A 19,302-nucleotide genomic window follows, 5' to 3' on the forward strand; every position below is an offset into this window, starting at 1 on the left:
CCTATTCATTTTAAAGGGTTTTTAGAAAATCCTTTTAAGTTGAAGTCAAGGGAAATGGGCCCCATTCTTGATTGTAGCAAGGATGCATCACAAACCACTTTGGTTTTTCTATAAGCCTTGACTTCATCTTCATGTTTTTCTTTTTATTTCTTTTCTTGACTGTCAAAGCAGGGCTGTGGGGAAATTCTCAGAGCAGGCATTCAAGGCACATTTTCTTACAGGATAAAGGAAGACAAATGGATGAATATTCAAGTTGGAGATATAATAAAACTAAAAAATAATCAGCCTGTCACAGTGAGTACCTCTTTGCAATGCAGCTTTTTCTTTTTTGGTTTGAGTGGGTACAGAGGAACCCCCTCAGCACTTCTGCTGCCACTGCTTTTGGTGACCTCTGTCTGCTTCACTGTGCATCCAGAGATCAATGGCTCCTGTAGGAAGTTTGTTTTTGTCTGCCTCTCACCATAGCTACAGATAAAGTGTGATTAGATTTAGGAGAGGCTGTGTGTGGTAGCAGCAGGGAATCCTAGACAAAGTAAACTAAATGTCTGTAAAGTTCTTAGGATGAACATCTGTTTCTGGTGTAATTGCTTTTTTTGCACTGTAATATTAAAAGTCTGCCTTCCTGCTTTCCTTATCTTCTCTGACTTCTTGACCACAGGCTGATGTACTATTACTCTCTAGCAGTGAGCCTTACAGTCTGACATATATAGAAACAGCAGAACTGGATGGGTAAGTGTTCCTTCCTGATGGTTGTTTTAAGACCATTGAGCCAGCTTAGAGTAATTTCTCAGGGAGAGCATGCTACAGGGAACGAATTTTATTCTCAGATGATAGTGCCAGAGATGCTAAAAATATCCAGATAAGAGAAAATAGGAGGCCAGATCCTTGGGATTTCAAATCTAAAACTGAGCTCTTAACAGCAATAATCTTGCATCCACTGGGTGCAGAATCTGAACAAATAAACTCTGTATTCCCCATCTCTAAACTGGAGACACTCTGGCTGTATTCAGTAATGCCCAGTGGCAGGAAAGAGGTTAACAGAACTGTAAAATTTCGGAATAGAGTTCCAAGGTTTCCAGTGGAGGTTTTGGGGGGAGGGAGGATGAGTATGGAGGTAATTATTTACTGATAAAATACCATGTTCTGTAAAGGATTTAAATTAGAAATTCATTAATGTGCAAAAGATCTTAGGAGGATAGAGGCCATCTTCAGGAGATTGTCCTGTAGAGTTTTGTATCAGTGGCATTCTTACCATGGGCATTACAGTGGGCATTCCTGTTGGTGCCCACAAGCTTTTTGAAATGTGGCTCCATTTTTGTTTCTGTGTCTATGCATTCCTAGATCAGTAAATGGTTCTTTGGGATTCCTTCATGGGTCCTGTAAATATTTATGAGGAGAGGAGTATGTTTATTTGGAAGTATGTGCAAACTTCTTAAAAGGACCTGCTCCTTATTCTAGAAGGGAGCATGTGCCATCTTCAGGTTGTTTTGTGGTATCTCTTCAGCTTCATGTAGAGCACCTGACCAGCAAGGTTTCATGAATTGGTTAAAATAGTGCTGGTGTATGGCAGGGAATGAGAGCAGAGAAACAGGGGAGGGAGTGAGCTAATACTCAGCTTCCTTGTGCAGCCATCTACCTCAGTATTGTCCTAGAGAGAGAACAGCAGGGGTGGCTCTTAGAGGTCAGACCTATAGCCCAAGCTCTATTGGCAATATCTGTTTCCTGCAATCCCAAGAAGAGGCAGAAGAAATGACTTAGGTTGCTGGTGTGTGTGTGGCCTGTGCTCTGGTGACTATGTGTCCTTTGCTCTAGTGAAACCAACCTAAAAGTGAAGCAGGCCGTTCCAGTCACCAGTAACTTGGAAGATAACCTGGAACTGCTGTCTGCCTTTGATGGTGAGTTAAGAAGTACACTCGCTTACCCAAATTTTTATCCATAGAGGACTGGTTAAATAAAGTATGGCACATCCATGCAGTGAATTCTACATAACTTAGTAAGAACAATATGCAAGTTGATATTTAGTCACATGTAAAAAATATCCACAACATGTTAACCAGTGAAAGAAAATGATTATAGTAGGCTATACAGTATATATAACATAAGCTTATTTTTGGAAACATGTTTGTTTATGAGTACATGCATAGAAAAAGTTGGAAGGATGTACTTCAAAAGATTAACAGCACTTATCTCTAGGCAATTTTACCTTCCCCTGTCTCCTTTTAGTATTGTATACCTATTTACAAAGGATATGTTTTATTTTAGTAATCAGGAAAAATAAAAAGTATTTCCATTTTGAGAAAAATACTAGATTTGCTTTAAGTTAAGTAGTTTTTTAATTTCTTCAGATTCAGAGCTCATACTACCTGGCAGTACTGATGGTGGTAAGTTATCATGTGGGTTTTTCTCTCTCCAAATGATACAAGTCACATACATAATTACTCTTCTTTGATGCCCAAAAACTTTTGTCTGCCTTTCTAAAGGGAGCTGGTAAGAAATGGGTAGCAGCTGAGAGAAGATAGGAAAAAGATGTGTATGTATTTTGAAAGAGGGGTGTTCTTTCCTCTTGTCTGTTAAACCTCCTTCTGTCCTGTTAGGAAAGCCCTGAGATTAGAGCCAGGCCTCTTACACCTTCATTTTTCTTCAGGAAAAGTGACGTGTGAGTCTCCCAATAACAAGTTGGACAAATTCACAGGAATACTGACTTATAAGGGAAAAAATTACATCCTGGACCATGAAAAGCTGCTACTCCGAGGCTGCATCATCAGGAATACAGATTGGTGCTATGGCCTGGTGATTTATACTGGTACGTCTCCTTAGAGTCACAGCAGACCCCCAATCTGCTGGATTCCATTCATGACCAATTGGTGCTCACTCAGTTTCCAAGATGTAGACATAGGACTCAGATAAATATCAGAAAACTATGGCTTTAAGACAGATAGAAAGGGAGGTAGATAGATGGAATAATGAAGGATTTAAGAAAAAAATTTTTTTTCTCAGAAGAACAATTTTTCCCTAAGCAACGAGCTGCCAACATTATTATCTCTGCCTTTGTTAAAGAAAGTCTTTATGTTGCAAAATCACAGGACATTTATAAGTTTTTCCAATCATATCTGGACACAAAAGAAGATACACACAGAGAAAGAGTATACATGGAATTAGTATGTAAAATGGGAACATGTGACAGGAGAGGGTATAGATAGATAGATAGATAGATAGATAGATAGATAGACAGATAGATTGCTCTCAGGAAAGAATACACATAGCTCATTATGGAGAAAAATATAAAATGTGAGGGATTCATGCCAAAGAAAAGGCAATGTGAATCATTAGAAGTGGCCCCTTTTGAGACGTCATTTAGAACTGTAATCCCTTATGCTTAGTGGGTTATTCTATGGTTCCGGAAAATGGAGGAAGCTTCTGTGCTAACCTGTGTACTTGGTAACAGTGGAAATTGATGACAACAAGAATAGTAAGCAGACGGGGAACACTGAAGATAGCATCAGGGAGGATTTGCCACAGTGAATACTATTCAACTCAGAGCTCTCCTTTTCGAGAATTCACTCCTAGACATGGGGATCCTAATGCTTCCGTTTTGTGGAAAATAATGGGATCCAAGCCCTAGAAAGAAGCATAAGCGTCCACGAAGGCCTTAGTGGAACTTTTTCATTGGTTCTTGAGCTATAGTGGTAGCTTCTAAGCTGACTAGCGCCAAACCCAGATTTGAAGTACATTTAACTTTCCTCACCGTACTTCAGTGGCTACCCCTATACATTGTCATTCATAAAAAAAACTCATCTTTCAGCAAAAGGTTTTTTTTCCCTAAAGTAATATCAGTGAGGTTGCCAACCAGCACAAATTTAGTTAAGATTTCCCTCTGACTCTTGGTTTACATGGTAGCACAAAATATTTTGGGGATTTGGGAAGCTCAGAGCAGAAGAGAATTGATAACTGCTTAAGAGCATCTTGAGGTTCTCAGTGCAGAATTTAGTTGCTTTTCGTGCTACATGATGCCCAGGTTCAGCCATGATCTCCACATCCTTCTTTTTTATTTTTAAATGATTTTTTAAAGTTTTTTTAAAATATTTATTTTTAAGAGAGAGAGAAAGACAGAGTACGAATGAGGAAAGGGCAAGGAGAGGGAGACACAGAATCTGAAGCAGGCTCCAGGCTCTGAGCTGTCAGCACAGAGCCCAATGCAGAGCTCAAACTCACGAACTGTTGAGATCATGAACTAAGCTCAAGTCGGAAGCCCAACCAACTGAGCCACCCAGGCGCCGCACCACATCCTTCTTGAAACTTGTGGTAGGGTACTTCTTTCTAAGTACCCTTAGAAGATTCTGCCCCATGTAGCTGCCTCGCTCTGAGCCAAACTTCTCATGCCTTCAAGAAATACTTAATAGAAAAGAATGGTATAGCTTATGTCCTGCATTCTCAGTATTTGCCTACATATCAGGGAAGTTCTAGCTCCCTCATGTGTAAACATTAATGAAATTACTTCATTAGAGTATATGTAAGAATAGCAATCAGATGGTAAACACCAGAGAAACTGCTACTTATTTATACTTTCTTCTAAACTGCTTATATTTTGGTCAGTAATATTCAGCTGTAGTCCCAGTGGCCACTAAAAGCTCTTTACTTCTCGTTACTGTCTGCCCTGTCATGAGGGAATACAATCTCTGTCAGCCTCAGAAAAGCTCCAGCTTTCATCTCAGAAGAAGTCACTGCCATTGCCTTTTCCATTCTCCCTTTTGCAAGTAGAAACTTGAAATAGAGCCTGGCCCCACAGTGGGTTTCCTCAAAAGAAGATAGAGATCTCTTTATTAGAAAATCTCTTTTCTAAGCTAAATAAACCAGATGATTATGAGAATGAAGCCTATGGCTCCTAGTGTTGAATTACTATATTGTACACCTGAAATTAATATAACACTGTATTTAAACTAACTGGAATTAAAAACTTAGAAAGTTGCTTGTGGCTCCTATTCTGGCTTAACTCATCTATAAAAAACTAGACTGTCTGAAGTACTACAAAAAGAGGGGTCAGCGTTGGTGCACTTTGCAGAAATAGTTGTGATTATCCTTAGAAACAAACTTTTAATTTTTTGAGTTATTGGCACCAACTCTGGCCCTTTCTCCAGGACTTTATCCCCTGGCTTTGGCAAGAGTTTTGATTATGTGACCATAATGGTGTATTTCAATCCAATTTCAATCCTTTGAGTATATTCAGTGATTCTAAGAGCTGGTCTCCCTGTTTCACTTAGGACCAGACACCAAGTTAATGCAGAACTGTGGAAAGTCTACCTTTAAACGGACACACTTGGACCATCTCTTGAATATCCTTGTGGTCTGGGTAAGTTGAAGACATTTTTCTGCTTCTTTACAAGTAGACATGTTTTTCTTCCTTCCATAGCAGCAGCTAGCATTTCCAACCTGGAATTTAGTTGTTTGAAAGACTCAAGCAGTTTTAGTATGCCATTTACTAATGTCGGAAGCAAAAAAGAACAGAGTAGATTGATAAGGGAGTCTCTTCACTAGTTTATGCCTGTTATAAAGGATGGTAACCCTTTTTTAAGATTTGATGCTTTGATGAGTGGTACTGGAACAGATCAAGGACCCTTCTTTAGAAATTGACACATTTTTATTTTCTCATAACCTATTTTACTCATGGATACTATAATAAAACTTCATTTGGACTAATACAACACCTTACTTAAACTGATGATTTTCAAACTGTTTCCTTAGAGGAGTCTGCCACAGGGGAATTGAGATCAAGTGAGTTTTATTCTGGCCCCCTCATTATGATATTCTCACTTCAAAAAGAGCAGCTTTACATTTGTCTGTGCTGTAAGATTTCAGCTGAAAAATAGAGATCCTGATTCTAAGAAATGAAATTGGAAAAGCACTCAATAGATAATGATAGCTTTGATAACAGAAGTTTAAACTGAAGACTAATTTCCATGCTGTCCTATACAGGTTGTCCTTATTCTTGTTAGATGTAGACCTACATTTCTTATACAACTTCTTTGCATAACTGAGCAATTTCAGTGCTACTTATACTTAATTACATGACTTTTTAAATTTTTACTCTATCGCTTAGACTCTCAAAATTCAAAAATGCCTTTTCTTTCTGTGTATTATTAATATCTGAATTATAAACTACCTCTTCTCCATTATTTATTATGGGAAATACCACAGTTCTTTTCCTAAATGCTTTGGATTTAGTAAATGGGGCTTTAGAAAATTAGGAAAGTTCATTTAGCTTTGAGACCAGAAGCTAGTATCCACTACCTTTCTCTTTGACTACTATCTGCATAGCCGTCAGCAGTTGAAATAGTGACATTTCCTGGTTTCTTAATGAGGAAGACAGTCAGATTTGAGAATTCAAGAAGGTGACATGGGCAAATATGCCTCTGACTGTATTAGGAACATCTCTCATTAGGCACTAAGTTAGGTCATTTAGCTTAGGCTTGTTTGCAAAGGATGGCTCCCATATGCCAACGAAGTTTCACCTACTTGTTTACCTCTCTGAAGGTCAGCCATAATACTTGACATCTGTTAGAGTGATTTTAACTTTTTAGAATATTCATCATTCACTTACTGTAGCCGCACTACATCCATGACGTTAAGCAAGTCCATTTGACAAATATGCAAATTGACACAGTAAAGATAAATATCATAAATAAAATCCTACAGAAAAATAATGGAAAAGACAGGTTTATGACTCATTAAGTCATCAAGTTGTATTTATTGAAAATCTATAATGTGCCCAGTATGTGCCAGATGTTGTGAGGATCACAAGGATGTATAAGATCTGGGTGCAGCCTTCAAGTGTATAAAGGGGGCAGTGAATCAATATGTGCCAGATGCTTTACATATATAATTTTATTTAATCATTTCATCTATCCATCTAGGCATAACTTTTCAGAATCAATGCTCTTTCTGCTATATTTGCTGTCTCCCTGAGGAGGCAAAATTAAAACACATGAGAAGTCCTGCTTAACAAGGTAGATTGACCACATAGGATGAAATTATAAAATTAAAAATAAAAATCTCCAAATTATGGAAAGAGCCCAAATGTCCATCGACTGATGAACAGATAAAGAAAATGTGGTATATGTATAGAATGGAATATTACTCGGCAATCAAAAAGAATCAAGTCTTGCCATTTGCAACAACATGGATGGGACTAGAGCATATTATGCTCAGTGAAATAAGTCAGTCAGATAAAGCCAATTATCATACGATTTCACTCATGTGGAATTTAAGAAATGCAACAGATGAACATAGGGGAAGGGGAGGAAAAAATAAGAGAGGGAGGCAAACCATGAGAGACTCTTAAATACAGAGAGCAAACTGAGGGTTGCTGGAGGAGAGGTGGGTAGGAAATGGGCTAAATGGGTCATGGGCATTAAGGAAGACACTTGTTGGGATGAGCACTGGGTGTGATATGGAAGTGATAAATCACTGGGTCCTACTTCTGAAACCAATACTACACTGTATGTTAACTAACTTGAATACCAGGATCAAAAACCAGAATAGCATTGGCCTCCTCAGCAGCAACAGCAGAAGGTAAATATTAATGCCTTCAAATGTGTTCCAGAATATTATTTGCAATTTATAACTCTAAATCTAGTGAAACTGTTAATAAAATTCAACTATAAAGAAATATCCATATGTATAAACACTCAAAAAGATTTATTCATCCTGCATCCTCTCTTAGGAAGCTCCTGATGTGTGTACCCAATTAACCAAGAAAGTAAACTAAGAAAGAAGATATGGAAGTCAGGAAACATGGAAGCAAGTGAAAGGAAGTCTTAGGATGATAGCTGAATAGCAGGCCTAGAGAACCCCAGTGCAGATTAGAGCAGGACCATAGAGGTATCTGCAGTAGGAGGTCTCCAGAGAGAGAGAATGTAGTTCTCTGCTCAGGTTCTCACAAGATAGGGTAATAGAGAGTCAGTATAAATGCTGGGGCAGCTAAGCTGGTAGAGTAGCTGCTATAAATGCCAATATTTGAATGGTCATTCAGTCTTTCCTTCAGAAAGTATGAAATGTTATCTGAGGTACTGTATTCACTTTTGGGCATCCAGTTTAAGAAGAACATTAAGAAGATTCATGAAATGACTGTAAAGAAGTGCAAACAGGAAATAAATGTCAAGGAGCCGTGGCAGAGGATGAACCATCAGTAGGCACAACATGTTGATGAGTTTTTAGAAGGCAGAAAGTAGATAGATTATATACTTTGTAAATGTTTATTTATGTATTTTGAAAGAGTGAGTGGGGGAGGGGCAGAGAGAGAGGGAAACACAGAATCCAGGCTCTGTGCTGATAGCATGTGGGGCTTGAATTCATGGAGTGTGAGATCATGGATGGCCTGAGCCAGAACCAGGAGTCAGACACTTAACTGACTGACCCACCCAGGTGCCCCTAGATTACACTGATAGACAAACCAGAGTAGTGAAAGCTTCACTGCAAATGCATTCTTCCTGGTAGAGCTCAATGATAGCTCCAAGCTACCTAGCATCAGCAGGTATGGGGAGCAGGAATGGTATATGGGATAGTGATCAAGATAATTAATTTAAGGGGCGCCTAAGTGGCTCAGTCGGCTAAGCGTCCGACTTTGGCTCAGGTCATGATCTCGCGGTTTGTGGGTTCGAGCCCCGCATCGGGCTCTGTGCTGACTGCCAGCCCAGAGCCTGGAGCCTGTTTCATAGTCTGTGACTCCCTCTCTCTCTGACCCTCCCCTGCTCACGCTGTCTCTCTCTCTCTCCTAGAAATAAATAAAACATTAAAAAAAAATTTTTTTTAAAAAAAGAGTAAAACCCAGTTTATTTCAACTTTAAGGGACTCAAATGTGCTTTCATTTTCCTTGTGTACCTGAGGTGAGGCTCATCAAATAACACATACTACCTACCTACATAGAACTTGTGCTTTCACGTTCCCATTCAGGAGAGTGGCCTATTGGGGAAACAAAATTAATGAAAGGAAACAAAACCAACCTATAATCATTAAACTACTCTTTTACTCATATTTTTAAGTGTACTAGAGGGAAATCAGGAACACAAAAGAGGAGGATGAGGATGAACAAGTAAAATAACTGACCCTGGAACAGACATTATATTTCCGAGAAGAGAAAAGAAAAGAACTTTTGAAAAATTCTTATTACTATTCTTAGAAGAAGCAATTGCAGGGGTGCCTGGGTGCTCTGGGTTAAGTGGCCGACTCCAGCTCAGGTCATGATCTCATAGTTAGTGGGTTCAAGCCCCCCATCAGGCTCTGTGCTGACAGAGCCTTTGTCTTTCTCTCTTTCCCTCTTTCTCTCTGCCCCTCCCCTGTGCGTGCACATGCCCTCTCTCTCTTTCTCTCTTTCTCTCTCTTTCAAAAATAAATAAACATTAAAAATTTTACAGTTTACAGATAAAATTATATAATGTGAGAAATTTGCTCAAAAGGTGAAGAGTTTTAGGTGAAATACCATATCACTTCACTCATATGTGGAATTTAAGAAACAAAACAGAGATGAACATTTGTGGGAGGCGTGGAGAGAGAGAGAGAGGGAAAAACCCCATAAGAGACTCTTAACAATAAAGAACAGACTAAGTAAAGGTTGATGCAGGGAGGAGGGTGGGGGATGGGCTAGATGGGTGATGGGTATTAAGAAAGGCACTTGTTACGATGAGTACAGAGTGTTGTATGTAAGTGATGAATCACTGTATTCTATTCCTGAAACCAATATTGCACTGCATGTTAACTAACTAGAATTTAAATAAAAATTTGAAAAGAAAAAAAGATTCCAAGGATGGCTCCTGCTGGGCTTTCTTTTCTGTCCTATGTACTACTGCCTAGAGCGTGTGAACTACAGGGCCCCCCTGCCCTCCAAGAAGAGACACCTTTGTTGAGAGCTAAGTCTCCAAAAGTAGTTACAAAGCAGCACATGCCTTAGATGAAATGTTAATTTAATTCTGTTTCTGATTTCCAGATTTTCCTGTTTTTAGGCAGCATGTGCTTTATCCTAGCAATTGGGCATGGTGTTTGGGAAAACAAGAAAGGCTACTACTTCCAGAATTATCTGCCATGGAAAGAATATGTCCCTTCATCAGCTATCTCTGCCATCCTCGTATTCTGGTCCTACTTCATTATTCTCAACACTATGGTACCCATTTCCCTTTATGTCAGGTAAGCTTCTTTGACCACTTTGTGTCGTAAGGGGAAGAGCTGACTTTATACATCCTACTTAACTCCCCAACTAGAGTGTGAATGTTTAGAAAGCATAAACTGTATGCTCTTTAACTCTTTACTTTCCACAGTGCCAGTGTGCAAAACACTCTGAGAAATGTCTAGAGATTGTATTAGTGCTTCCATATCCACAATAGTGTGCTAAATACTATGTGAGTTATACAAAGAGAAAATCATCTCTGGTCTCAAATAGCTTATAATGTAACTAAATAAGACATAGAAACACATGCAATAATTGAAAAAAATGCACAGAAATTTGGTGATGCTGAAGCACAAGTCAGGCGGCTCCTAGTCAGTCAATGAGATAGGTTCCATTCACTTTTTAAATTTATTGTTGTAATTTACATCCAAGTTAGTTAGCATATAGCGCAACAATGATTTCAGGAGTAGATTCCTTAATGCCCCTTACCCATTTAGCCCATCCCCCCTCCCACAACCCCTCTAGTAACCCTCTGTTTGTTCTCCATATTTAAGAGTCTTTTATGTTTTGTCCCCCTCCCTGTTTTTATATTATTTTTCTTTCTTCCCTTCTGTTCATCTGTTTTGTATCTTAAAGTCCTCATATGAGTGAAGTCATATGATATTTGTCTTTCTCTGACTTACTAATTTTGCTTAGCATAATACCCTCTAGTTCCATCCACGTTGTTGCAAATGGCAAGATTTCATTCCTTTTGATTGCCAAGTAATACTCCATTGTGTGCGTGCGTGCGTGTATGCATGCCACACTTTCTTTATTCATTCATCCATTGATGGACATTTGGGCTCTTTCCATACTTTGGCTATTGTCGATAGTGCTGCTATAAACATTGGGGTACACATGCCCCTTCAAAACAGCACACCTGTATCCCTTGGATAAATACCTAGTAGTGCAACTGCTGGGTCACAGGGTAGTTCTAGTTTTAAGTTTTTGAGGAACCTCCATACTGTTTTCCAGAGTGACTGTACCAGTTTGCATTCCCATCAGCAGTGCAAAAGAGATCCTCTTTTCTTCACATCCTCGCCAACATCTGTTGTTAATGTTAGCCATTCTGATAGGTGTGAGCCATTGTGGTTTTGATTTGTATTTCCCTGATGATGAGTGATGTTGAGCATTTTTTCATGTGTCAGTTGGCCATTTGGATGTCTGCTTTGGAGAAGTGTGTATTCATGTCTTTTGCCCATTTCTTCACTGGATTATTTGTTTTTTGGATGTTGAGTTTGATAAGTTCTTTGTAGATGCAAACATTTATTTTCATCAGAACTCAGAATTTATTTTCCCACAGAAACATTGTGGCAAATGTTATTATAGGTGTAATTATGACATAAGTTCTGGTTTCTAAAAGTTGTAGAAGAAAAAAAGGATGTTTCCTTCTCCGTTTCATGGACAAAAATTTGAAATAAGTAAAATAAGCCCTTACTCTGATCTCCTCTTTCTATTTTCGTCGTTCCCTTTAACATACACACACCCAAGCACATTTTGCATCCTTCTTTCCAGGTTTCCTAAACCCTGCACTGACATTCCAACCTGAAAAGCACCCTGTATGACTAAATTTTCTTATTAATTTAATATTTACTGAGCACCTACTATGTGCCAAGCACTATCTTAGGTGCTAGAAATAGAAACATAAATAATAAGACAACCCTTTCTATAGATAAGTTTACAACACAGCCATGGAAACAGACACTTAAATAATTATGGTACAATGTGGAAAATGATGTAATACAAATGTATAGGAGAGAGCTATAGGAGACTGGAAAAGGAATGGGTTGGTTCTGCCTGGAGAGGCTTGGGAGAGTTAGAGAAAAAGTAACAGAAAAAGTAACATCAAACAGGTATTTGAGAAAAGAGTAGAAATTCACCATGCAAAAAATAGCAAAACAATATTGCAAACAGAAAAATCAGCATGTACAGAGTTTTGGTGTTTTTTAAAAGCTTGATCTGGTGATAGAATAGTGAGTAGCCTAGGCTAAAATATTGGATGATAATTCAGTATCAGATCCAGGAGAGCCTTAAATGTGAGGCCAAGGAGTTTGGATTTTTTTTTAATGTTTATATATTTACTTTTGAGAGAGAGAGAGAGAGAAGGAGAGAGAGAAAGAGAGCACATGTGCACAAGCATGGGAGGGACAGAGAGAAAGAGGGAGACACAGAATGTCAAGCAGTCTCCAAGCTTTGAGCTGTCAATGTAGAGCCTGATGTGGGGCTCGAACTTATGAACTGTGGGATCATGACCTGAGCCAAAGTTGGACGCGTAACCAACTGAGCCACCCAGGTGACCCCCAAGGAGTTTGGATTTTATCCTAAAAGCAGCAAAGATTTTTCTAAGGAAAGAAAGATATGATTAAATGTTTGGGTTTAGAGAAATAGCTATGTTGGTTGGTATGGCAAAGGAAAGAAGGAATCAAGATTTAGTGCTTGAACAACTGTAGAGTCAGTAATGTGGGCTAGAGTACTCCTGACTCACCTGAAATTTTAAAAAATCCATGTTGCCCAACGCAGCTGTCTTTTGGAAGTGACCAAAACTAACACACATTAAGCACAAATGGTTATAGAAAGGAGGCCCCTTAAAAATCTTAACTATTTTTAAATGAAGATGCTTATTAACTGTAAAGAATCCATACTTTCTTTACAGTAGGGAGTAGGGAAACTTCAGGTAAAGTTAAGAGGACACTGTTAGGGGGAGAAGGGACACCACAGGCAGATTGCCACTGCCAGGAAATTTATCAGGTCAGCTTCTATAACCCGTTTCTGATTTTCACAGATCCTTCTCTTCTTCTGAAACAAAGTTTCTGAGTGTTTCAAATTTCTCTTCCTCACCAGTGGATTTACATGACAGCCACAGTAATCTTCTAATTAAACCTAAGCAGCCTTTTGAGGCTCCTGGGTGGCTTAGTCGGTTAAGCATCCGACTTCGGTTCAGGTCATGATCTCACGGTTCGTGGGTTCGAGCCCCGCATTGGGCTCTGTGCTGACAGCCAGATCAGAGCCCGGAGCCTGCTTCAGATTCTATGTCTCCCTCTCTCTCTGACCCTCCCCTGCTCATGCTGTCTTTCTCTCAGAAATAAATAAAACATTAAAAAATAAATAAATAAATAAATAAATAAACCTAAGCAGCCTTTTATTAGGTAGTTCTTCATTCTATCAGGCCTTGCATTACTGCAAAGGTTCATTTTTTTTTTTTTTTTTTACTTTTCCTGGATGTTTTGGAAGAAGAAAAAATAAAACAGGGTTATGCCTCAGCAAAAATAATGAAGTATATCTGGGTCCAGATGGTAAAGCACTGAGTGATAATGGTCAAGATCAGATTTGCATTGGTTGGCTGGTAGGAATGTCCTTCAAAGTCCATGGTAGGTTCCCAAGGAGGATATTCTGATTTTCAGATGCTGGCCCTGACCTCTTAAGAGGGAATCTAGGATTATGTATTTGCTATGTTCTAACCCAGGACCCTTCTTTTCTTGCTTTCTCCATAGTGTTGAAATAATAAGATTGGGCAACAGCTGCTACATCAACTGGGATCGGAAGATGTTTTATGCACCACATAATTCACCAGCACAGGCTCGCACCACCACCCTTAATGAGGAGCTTGGCCAGGTCAAATACGTGTTCTCTGACAAAACAGGAACCCTGACTCAGAACATCATGGTTTTCAATAAGTGTTCTATTAATGGGATATTCTATGGTATGCATATCTTCCTGCTTTCCCTGAGTCCTGGGATAATTCTACTTTGCAGATTGTTTTGAAGAATAATCTGCCACTAATTCTGTATGCCTCTGAAATTCACATTTACCTCTCATTCTCACAACCTTCTTTATTCACTAAGCAAAGATCACCTACTCCGTTCAGTTGCTTACCAAAAAGCATTTATTTAACACCACACAGAGGTAATCCATTGTGTTGGATATTGGAAATAACAAAATGTACAAGACTTAATCTCTGTCCTCAAGGAATTCCCAATGTCTTCAACGGTGTGCTGGTTTCTCTGTGTGATTTAATATGAGAATGTCAGTTCTTTCTGTGAATGTCAGTGAACGTCAGTTCACTCTCATATTAAATCACACAGAGAAACCAGCATAGTGTTGAACTGCTAATCTCCTGATACCCCCTCAGACCAGTAAGCAGTCTTAAGAGAAGCCATCAAAGAATAGTTAGGGTCCCCAGTGCCAATTCCTCATTCAATTCATGCCTTAAGCCTAAGCTTATTTTTGCAACAGGGTTAAGTCGTCAGGTATATGAACATTCATGCCCAGTGCACTAACTAGCTGAGGAAGGCAATTACGTCTAAAAACGTAGAGCATTTCTATTCTGGGGTGATGAAAAAGCTTTGAAACTAGAGAGACATGTAGTGTACAACATTGTGAATGCACTAAATGGCCCTGAATTGTACACTTTAAAATGGTTACTTGTATGTTATATCTCTTTCACCTCAATTAAAAAATAATTTAAAAATTAAGATTAAGATTTTTTTTTAAAAGCTACTATTTCCTATTATCCCTGCCAAATAAGTTTTCCTATGTATAAAGTCTGAAAGCCTAATTTTAGATGAGTTGATTTGGGTGAGGATCTTAATTTTCTGTCTCATTATAAGACCTGATGTGATATACTGGATAAGGTTGAAAGGGCCATGGGTGTTTCTTTTCTTTTCTTTTTTCTAATTTTTTTAAATGTTTGTTTACTTTTGAATGGGAGAGAATGACCAGGGGAGAGGCAGACAGAGGGAAAGAGAGGGAATATCAAGCAGGCCCCACACTCTGTGAAGATTCTGACATGGGGCTTGAACTCATACCGTGAGATTATGACCTGAGTCAAAACCATGAGTCAGATGCTTAACCAACTGAGCCACCCAGGTGCCCCAAAAGGGCCATGGGTTTATGTGCTTGACATCGACTATCTTCCACTGCCATTTTGTCTGTACTATCTGCTGGCCAAGAATGCTAAGCATTCTTGCACTACTTTCATATGTCTTCTAGGTAACTTTTCTGACTAGAGGGCTTCCTGAGACAGAAGGTCTTTCCTAGATCCAGGGATTAATTTCCAGCCTGACGCACTTAAGGGAGAGGAGTTGGCGCCCAAGCAAATGACTTCTTATCATTAGCTTGGGGAGTGGAGCTTACTGGGGCACTAAGGGCTAGGTGGCCTGAGGGGATTTAAGGCAGCTTGATTGGAAGTCTAGGATAATAGAATCAGAAGCAGTAAGCAGTTAACCTTCCTTTAAATTACCATATGACCCCATAAATCTATTCCTAGATGTATTCCCCCAAAAAAATAAAAAACAGGGATTCAACCAGATAGATATATGCTGGCATTCATTGCAGCATTATTCACCAATAGCCCAAAGGTAAAAACAACCATGTTCCCGTCAACAGATGAATGGATAAACAAATTGTGGTATATCCATTCAAAGGAATATTAGTCATAAAAAGTAATGAGGTTCTGACACATGCTACAACATGGATGATTCTTGAAAACTTTATGCTAAGTGAAATAAGCCAAACACAAAAGGAAATAGTTTATGATTCTATTTATATTAATTGTCTAGAATAGGCAAATTTATAGAGACAAAAGTAGAGGTTACCAGGGGCTAGGAATAGGGAGAAATTGGGGAATTTAGGATGGTGAAAATTTTTGGAAATATATGATGGTGATTGTTGTACCACATTGTCAATATGATTAATGCCACTGAATTATACATTAAAAAATAGTTAAATTTTTATGTTATATGTATTTTATCACAGCAAAAAAATTTAACTTTTCTTTAAAACTCTTTCCAAGTCTGCTCTCTTTACTTATCAACAGGTTGTGTCTATGACAAAAAGGGATTGAAGGTGGAAGTCTCTGAGGTGAGTGATTACAGTTACCTGTGAAATCGTGAGAGCTGAGGCCATGCTGCACAGCAGCATCTTTGACACAAATTAAGAGTCCCTTAGCCCCTGAAATAGGAAAGCTTTTATTGGCCCCGTAATATCAGAAAGTGTTATAAATGACCTATGTCTATTTGAGGGGATTTGGGTTTGTGTTTTAAAATGAAAATAGCTTTCTTCTTCTTCAACAGCAACAACTACTACTACTACTACTACTACTTCTTCTCCTTCTTCTCCTTCTTCTCCTTCTTCTCCTTCTTCTCCTTCTCCTCCTTCTCCTTCTTCTTCTCCTTCTTCTTCTCCTTCTTCTCCTTCTTCTCCTCCTCCTCCCCCTCCCCCTCCCCCTCCCCCTCCTCCTTTCTATTTAAAAAATAGTCTATCCCCATATTTTAAAACAGTCCAATCAGGGCACCTGGGTGGCTCAGTTGGTTGAGTGTCTGACTTTGGCTCAGGTCATGATCTCACGGGTTCGTGAGTTAGAGCCCGCATAGAGCTCAAGCTCACTGCTGTCACTGCAGAGCTCTCTTTGGATTCCCCTCTATCTGTGCCCCTCCCCCACTCATGCTCTCTTTCTCCAAAATAAATCTTAAAAACTCCAATGAATACAGAAATGTATGAAGAAGAAAGTTAAAATCATTCAATCTTCTTTAGAAAACCAATGTAAAATTTGGGGGTATATTTTTTCACATGTTTTTCATGTGTGTGTATATGCACACACATATACATCAAGATCTAATGATAGACATATGGATGGACGGATGGAAGGAATGGAGGGAGAGAGGAAAGAGAAAAAAGGAAAAAAGAAAGGAAAGAAAAGGACAGAAAGAGGAAGCATCATAGCATGTATGCTATTTTCAACCTCCTTTTTATTCACTTGACATTATATTGTAGTTCCCTTTCTATGTCAGTAAATTTAGATCCACATCATAATTTTGAATGAGTGGCATATCTGTTTGTATTAGTGTACCTTAATTTATGTAACCAATCCCCTATTTTTATTCCATTTTCTTTTGTTACTATTATAAATAGCATTGTGTTAAGCACCTTGGTACATACAGTTTTGTCACTTCTGATAATTATTTTCTTCGAATAAAGTCCTAGAAGTGAAACTGATTGGTCAGAGGGTAGCCACATTTTTAGCACATTTAATATTGCCATATTGCTCTCTGGATGGATTGCAGCAATTTACAATACCACCAAAAATATATAATAATTCTTTTTTCTCATATCCTTATCAGTACTATTAATAATTTTTTTATCTTTAGAAATTTAATTGGTTAAAAATGGCATCTCATGTTATTTACCTGTCTTTGATTACTAATCAGATTGAATCTTTTTTTTTTTTTGCTTATTTTCCTTCCCCTTCCCACTTTATTGCCTGTTTATAGTTATTTTCTCAGTTGCCCGTTCATATTCTTTGCCCTTTTTTTCTTAATTGAAAGTTCTTTTTATATAGTAAAAATAACAGCCCTTCCTTTGACACATACATTACAGTTACTTTCCCCGATTTTGTCTTTGGTTTTTGTTTATAACTTTTTTCTGTGTAGAAGTTTCTAATGTAGATGATCAAATCTGTTATGTCACTCTTTTTCCTTTATAGCTTCAGGATTTGTGACATACTCAATAGTTGTATTTCACACAATTACAAAAATATCTTTCTATTCATTCTTCCTATGTCTAGCTGGTTCATTTTGACTATTTTTTCTAATATTGGATTATAGCTTTCGTTTATAGATTTGATATTAAACATCCCTTCAGAGGGCTGTCTCTGTTACCTTCATGGTACTCCTCACCCTATCCCTTTCCTTCTATAACTAATTCAAAACCCTTAGCCACTTGACTTATTTACCAAATAGCTAGCTCCAGCTCCCAAGTACTTCCTCACCTTTATCTACCCAAAGAGACTGGGAATGGGAAAGAAAATCGACTTTTTTTTTTTTTTTTTTTTTTTGCCTTAAATCTTCTTCTAGAGACTCTGCAAATGACTTTAGCAATATAAACAAAATTATACCCTTTAGGGAATAAACTGTTATTCTAGAGTTTCTTTCCCCTACCACTTCCTTCAGCTACTGATTAACCATAACATGTGTTCCACTGGATCACTGGAATCTTTGTTCCCTTGTAAACAAGCTTACCTATAGCCTCAGCTCTTCATAAAAATGATTTCTTCTCCTGCCTTGATTGACTTTCTCTGAGAACATCACTTTTCCTCCATCTCTCCTATTCTACATACCAAAAGCCCAAATGTATTGTCTTCATTATCCTGTGCCACTTTTAAACCATTACTTTTTCTTCTTCATATAATTTTTCCTCCTATGATGCTTATGACTCTGGCAATGCTCCTCCTTAACTCTTCCTGTCATTAACACCTACTCATCTTCTGACTTCTTCACCTCATTCAGTGAAGACTTTGAAAATTGGCTCCTATTCTTCCTCTCTACCCAATCCCTACTGTCATCTTGGGTGATACTGGCTACTTTCTAGATGATCTCTCACCATGGATGCTTTCAGATTCTGAAAATGTATGTCTTTCAGATGACCTCTAGTACTCAAAAACTCTTAATCACCCTTTCCCATGTCACTATTTAGAATTTTATTATTCTGAAATTGCAAACCCATCATGATCTCTGATCACATACCTTATTCCTCTATCTCTCTTGGTACTGACTTCTGCTATGTATGCCTGCTTACTTATTTTTGGAAGACTCACAAACCCTCAGTTCTCCTTTTCTCCAAGTCTGTCAATCTGTCATGACTTGACTTCCTTTCCTTTCTTGTCCCCTGTCTGTACCCAAGATCATAAACATCCTCAATACCTTACTAGTCCTTTTTCTCTTTAATCACCCAGCAAATCTCAACCTTTAATTAACCAAGCCATCTGTCCTTCTCTGTTCCTAATCTCAGAGTGCCAAGCATGTTTTAGAGATCACAAACTCATTAAAAATTTAGAAACTCCAACCTCTCCTAGACTTCCAATATTACTTGGATAGTTTTTTACTAATTTGTGATCAGCTTCATACTTAATTCTGCATGTTAGCTATTCTAGAATTCATCACCCACAGGCCTTCTACCACATCCCCCTCTCTCCACAATATGCAGCAGATGATACTGCCTTCAGTGTTACTGAGAAAAATTCAAACTATCATCTAAATATCCTTTTCCATAAATACATCAGAGCACATTTTTACCTAGTTTCCTTCAGTCTCAAAAAAGGTAGCCTGTTTTCTTTC

The 19,302-nt window shown here is 38.3% G+C and overlaps 1 protein-coding gene across 1 annotated transcript in view; it reads left to right on the plus strand.

The window, feature by feature from the left end:
* LOC120221275 (phospholipid-transporting ATPase FetA-like) overlaps positions 1–19,302 on the plus strand; it is a 75,781-nt gene that overhangs the window by 29,681 nt on the left and 26,798 nt on the right. The window contains exons 6-13 of the mRNA XM_039218563.1: positions 222–294; positions 659–729; positions 1,813–1,895; positions 2,645–2,803; positions 5,259–5,347; positions 9,977–10,173; positions 13,684–13,892; positions 16,008–16,051. Coding sequence (XP_039074494.1) covers positions 222–294; positions 659–729; positions 1,813–1,895; positions 2,645–2,803; positions 5,259–5,347; positions 9,977–10,173; positions 13,684–13,892; positions 16,008–16,051 — 925 coding nt within the window. The remainder of the gene's footprint in view (positions 1–221; positions 295–658; positions 730–1,812; positions 1,896–2,644; positions 2,804–5,258; positions 5,348–9,976; positions 10,174–13,683; positions 13,893–16,007; positions 16,052–19,302) is intronic.

This window comes from Hyaena hyaena, unplaced genomic scaffold, assembly GCF_003009895.1.
Source record: "Hyaena hyaena isolate Hyena2069 unplaced genomic scaffold, ASM300989v1 scaffold_769, whole genome shotgun sequence".
Taxonomy (NCBI): Eukaryota; Metazoa; Chordata; class Mammalia; order Carnivora; family Hyaenidae; genus Hyaena; species Hyaena hyaena.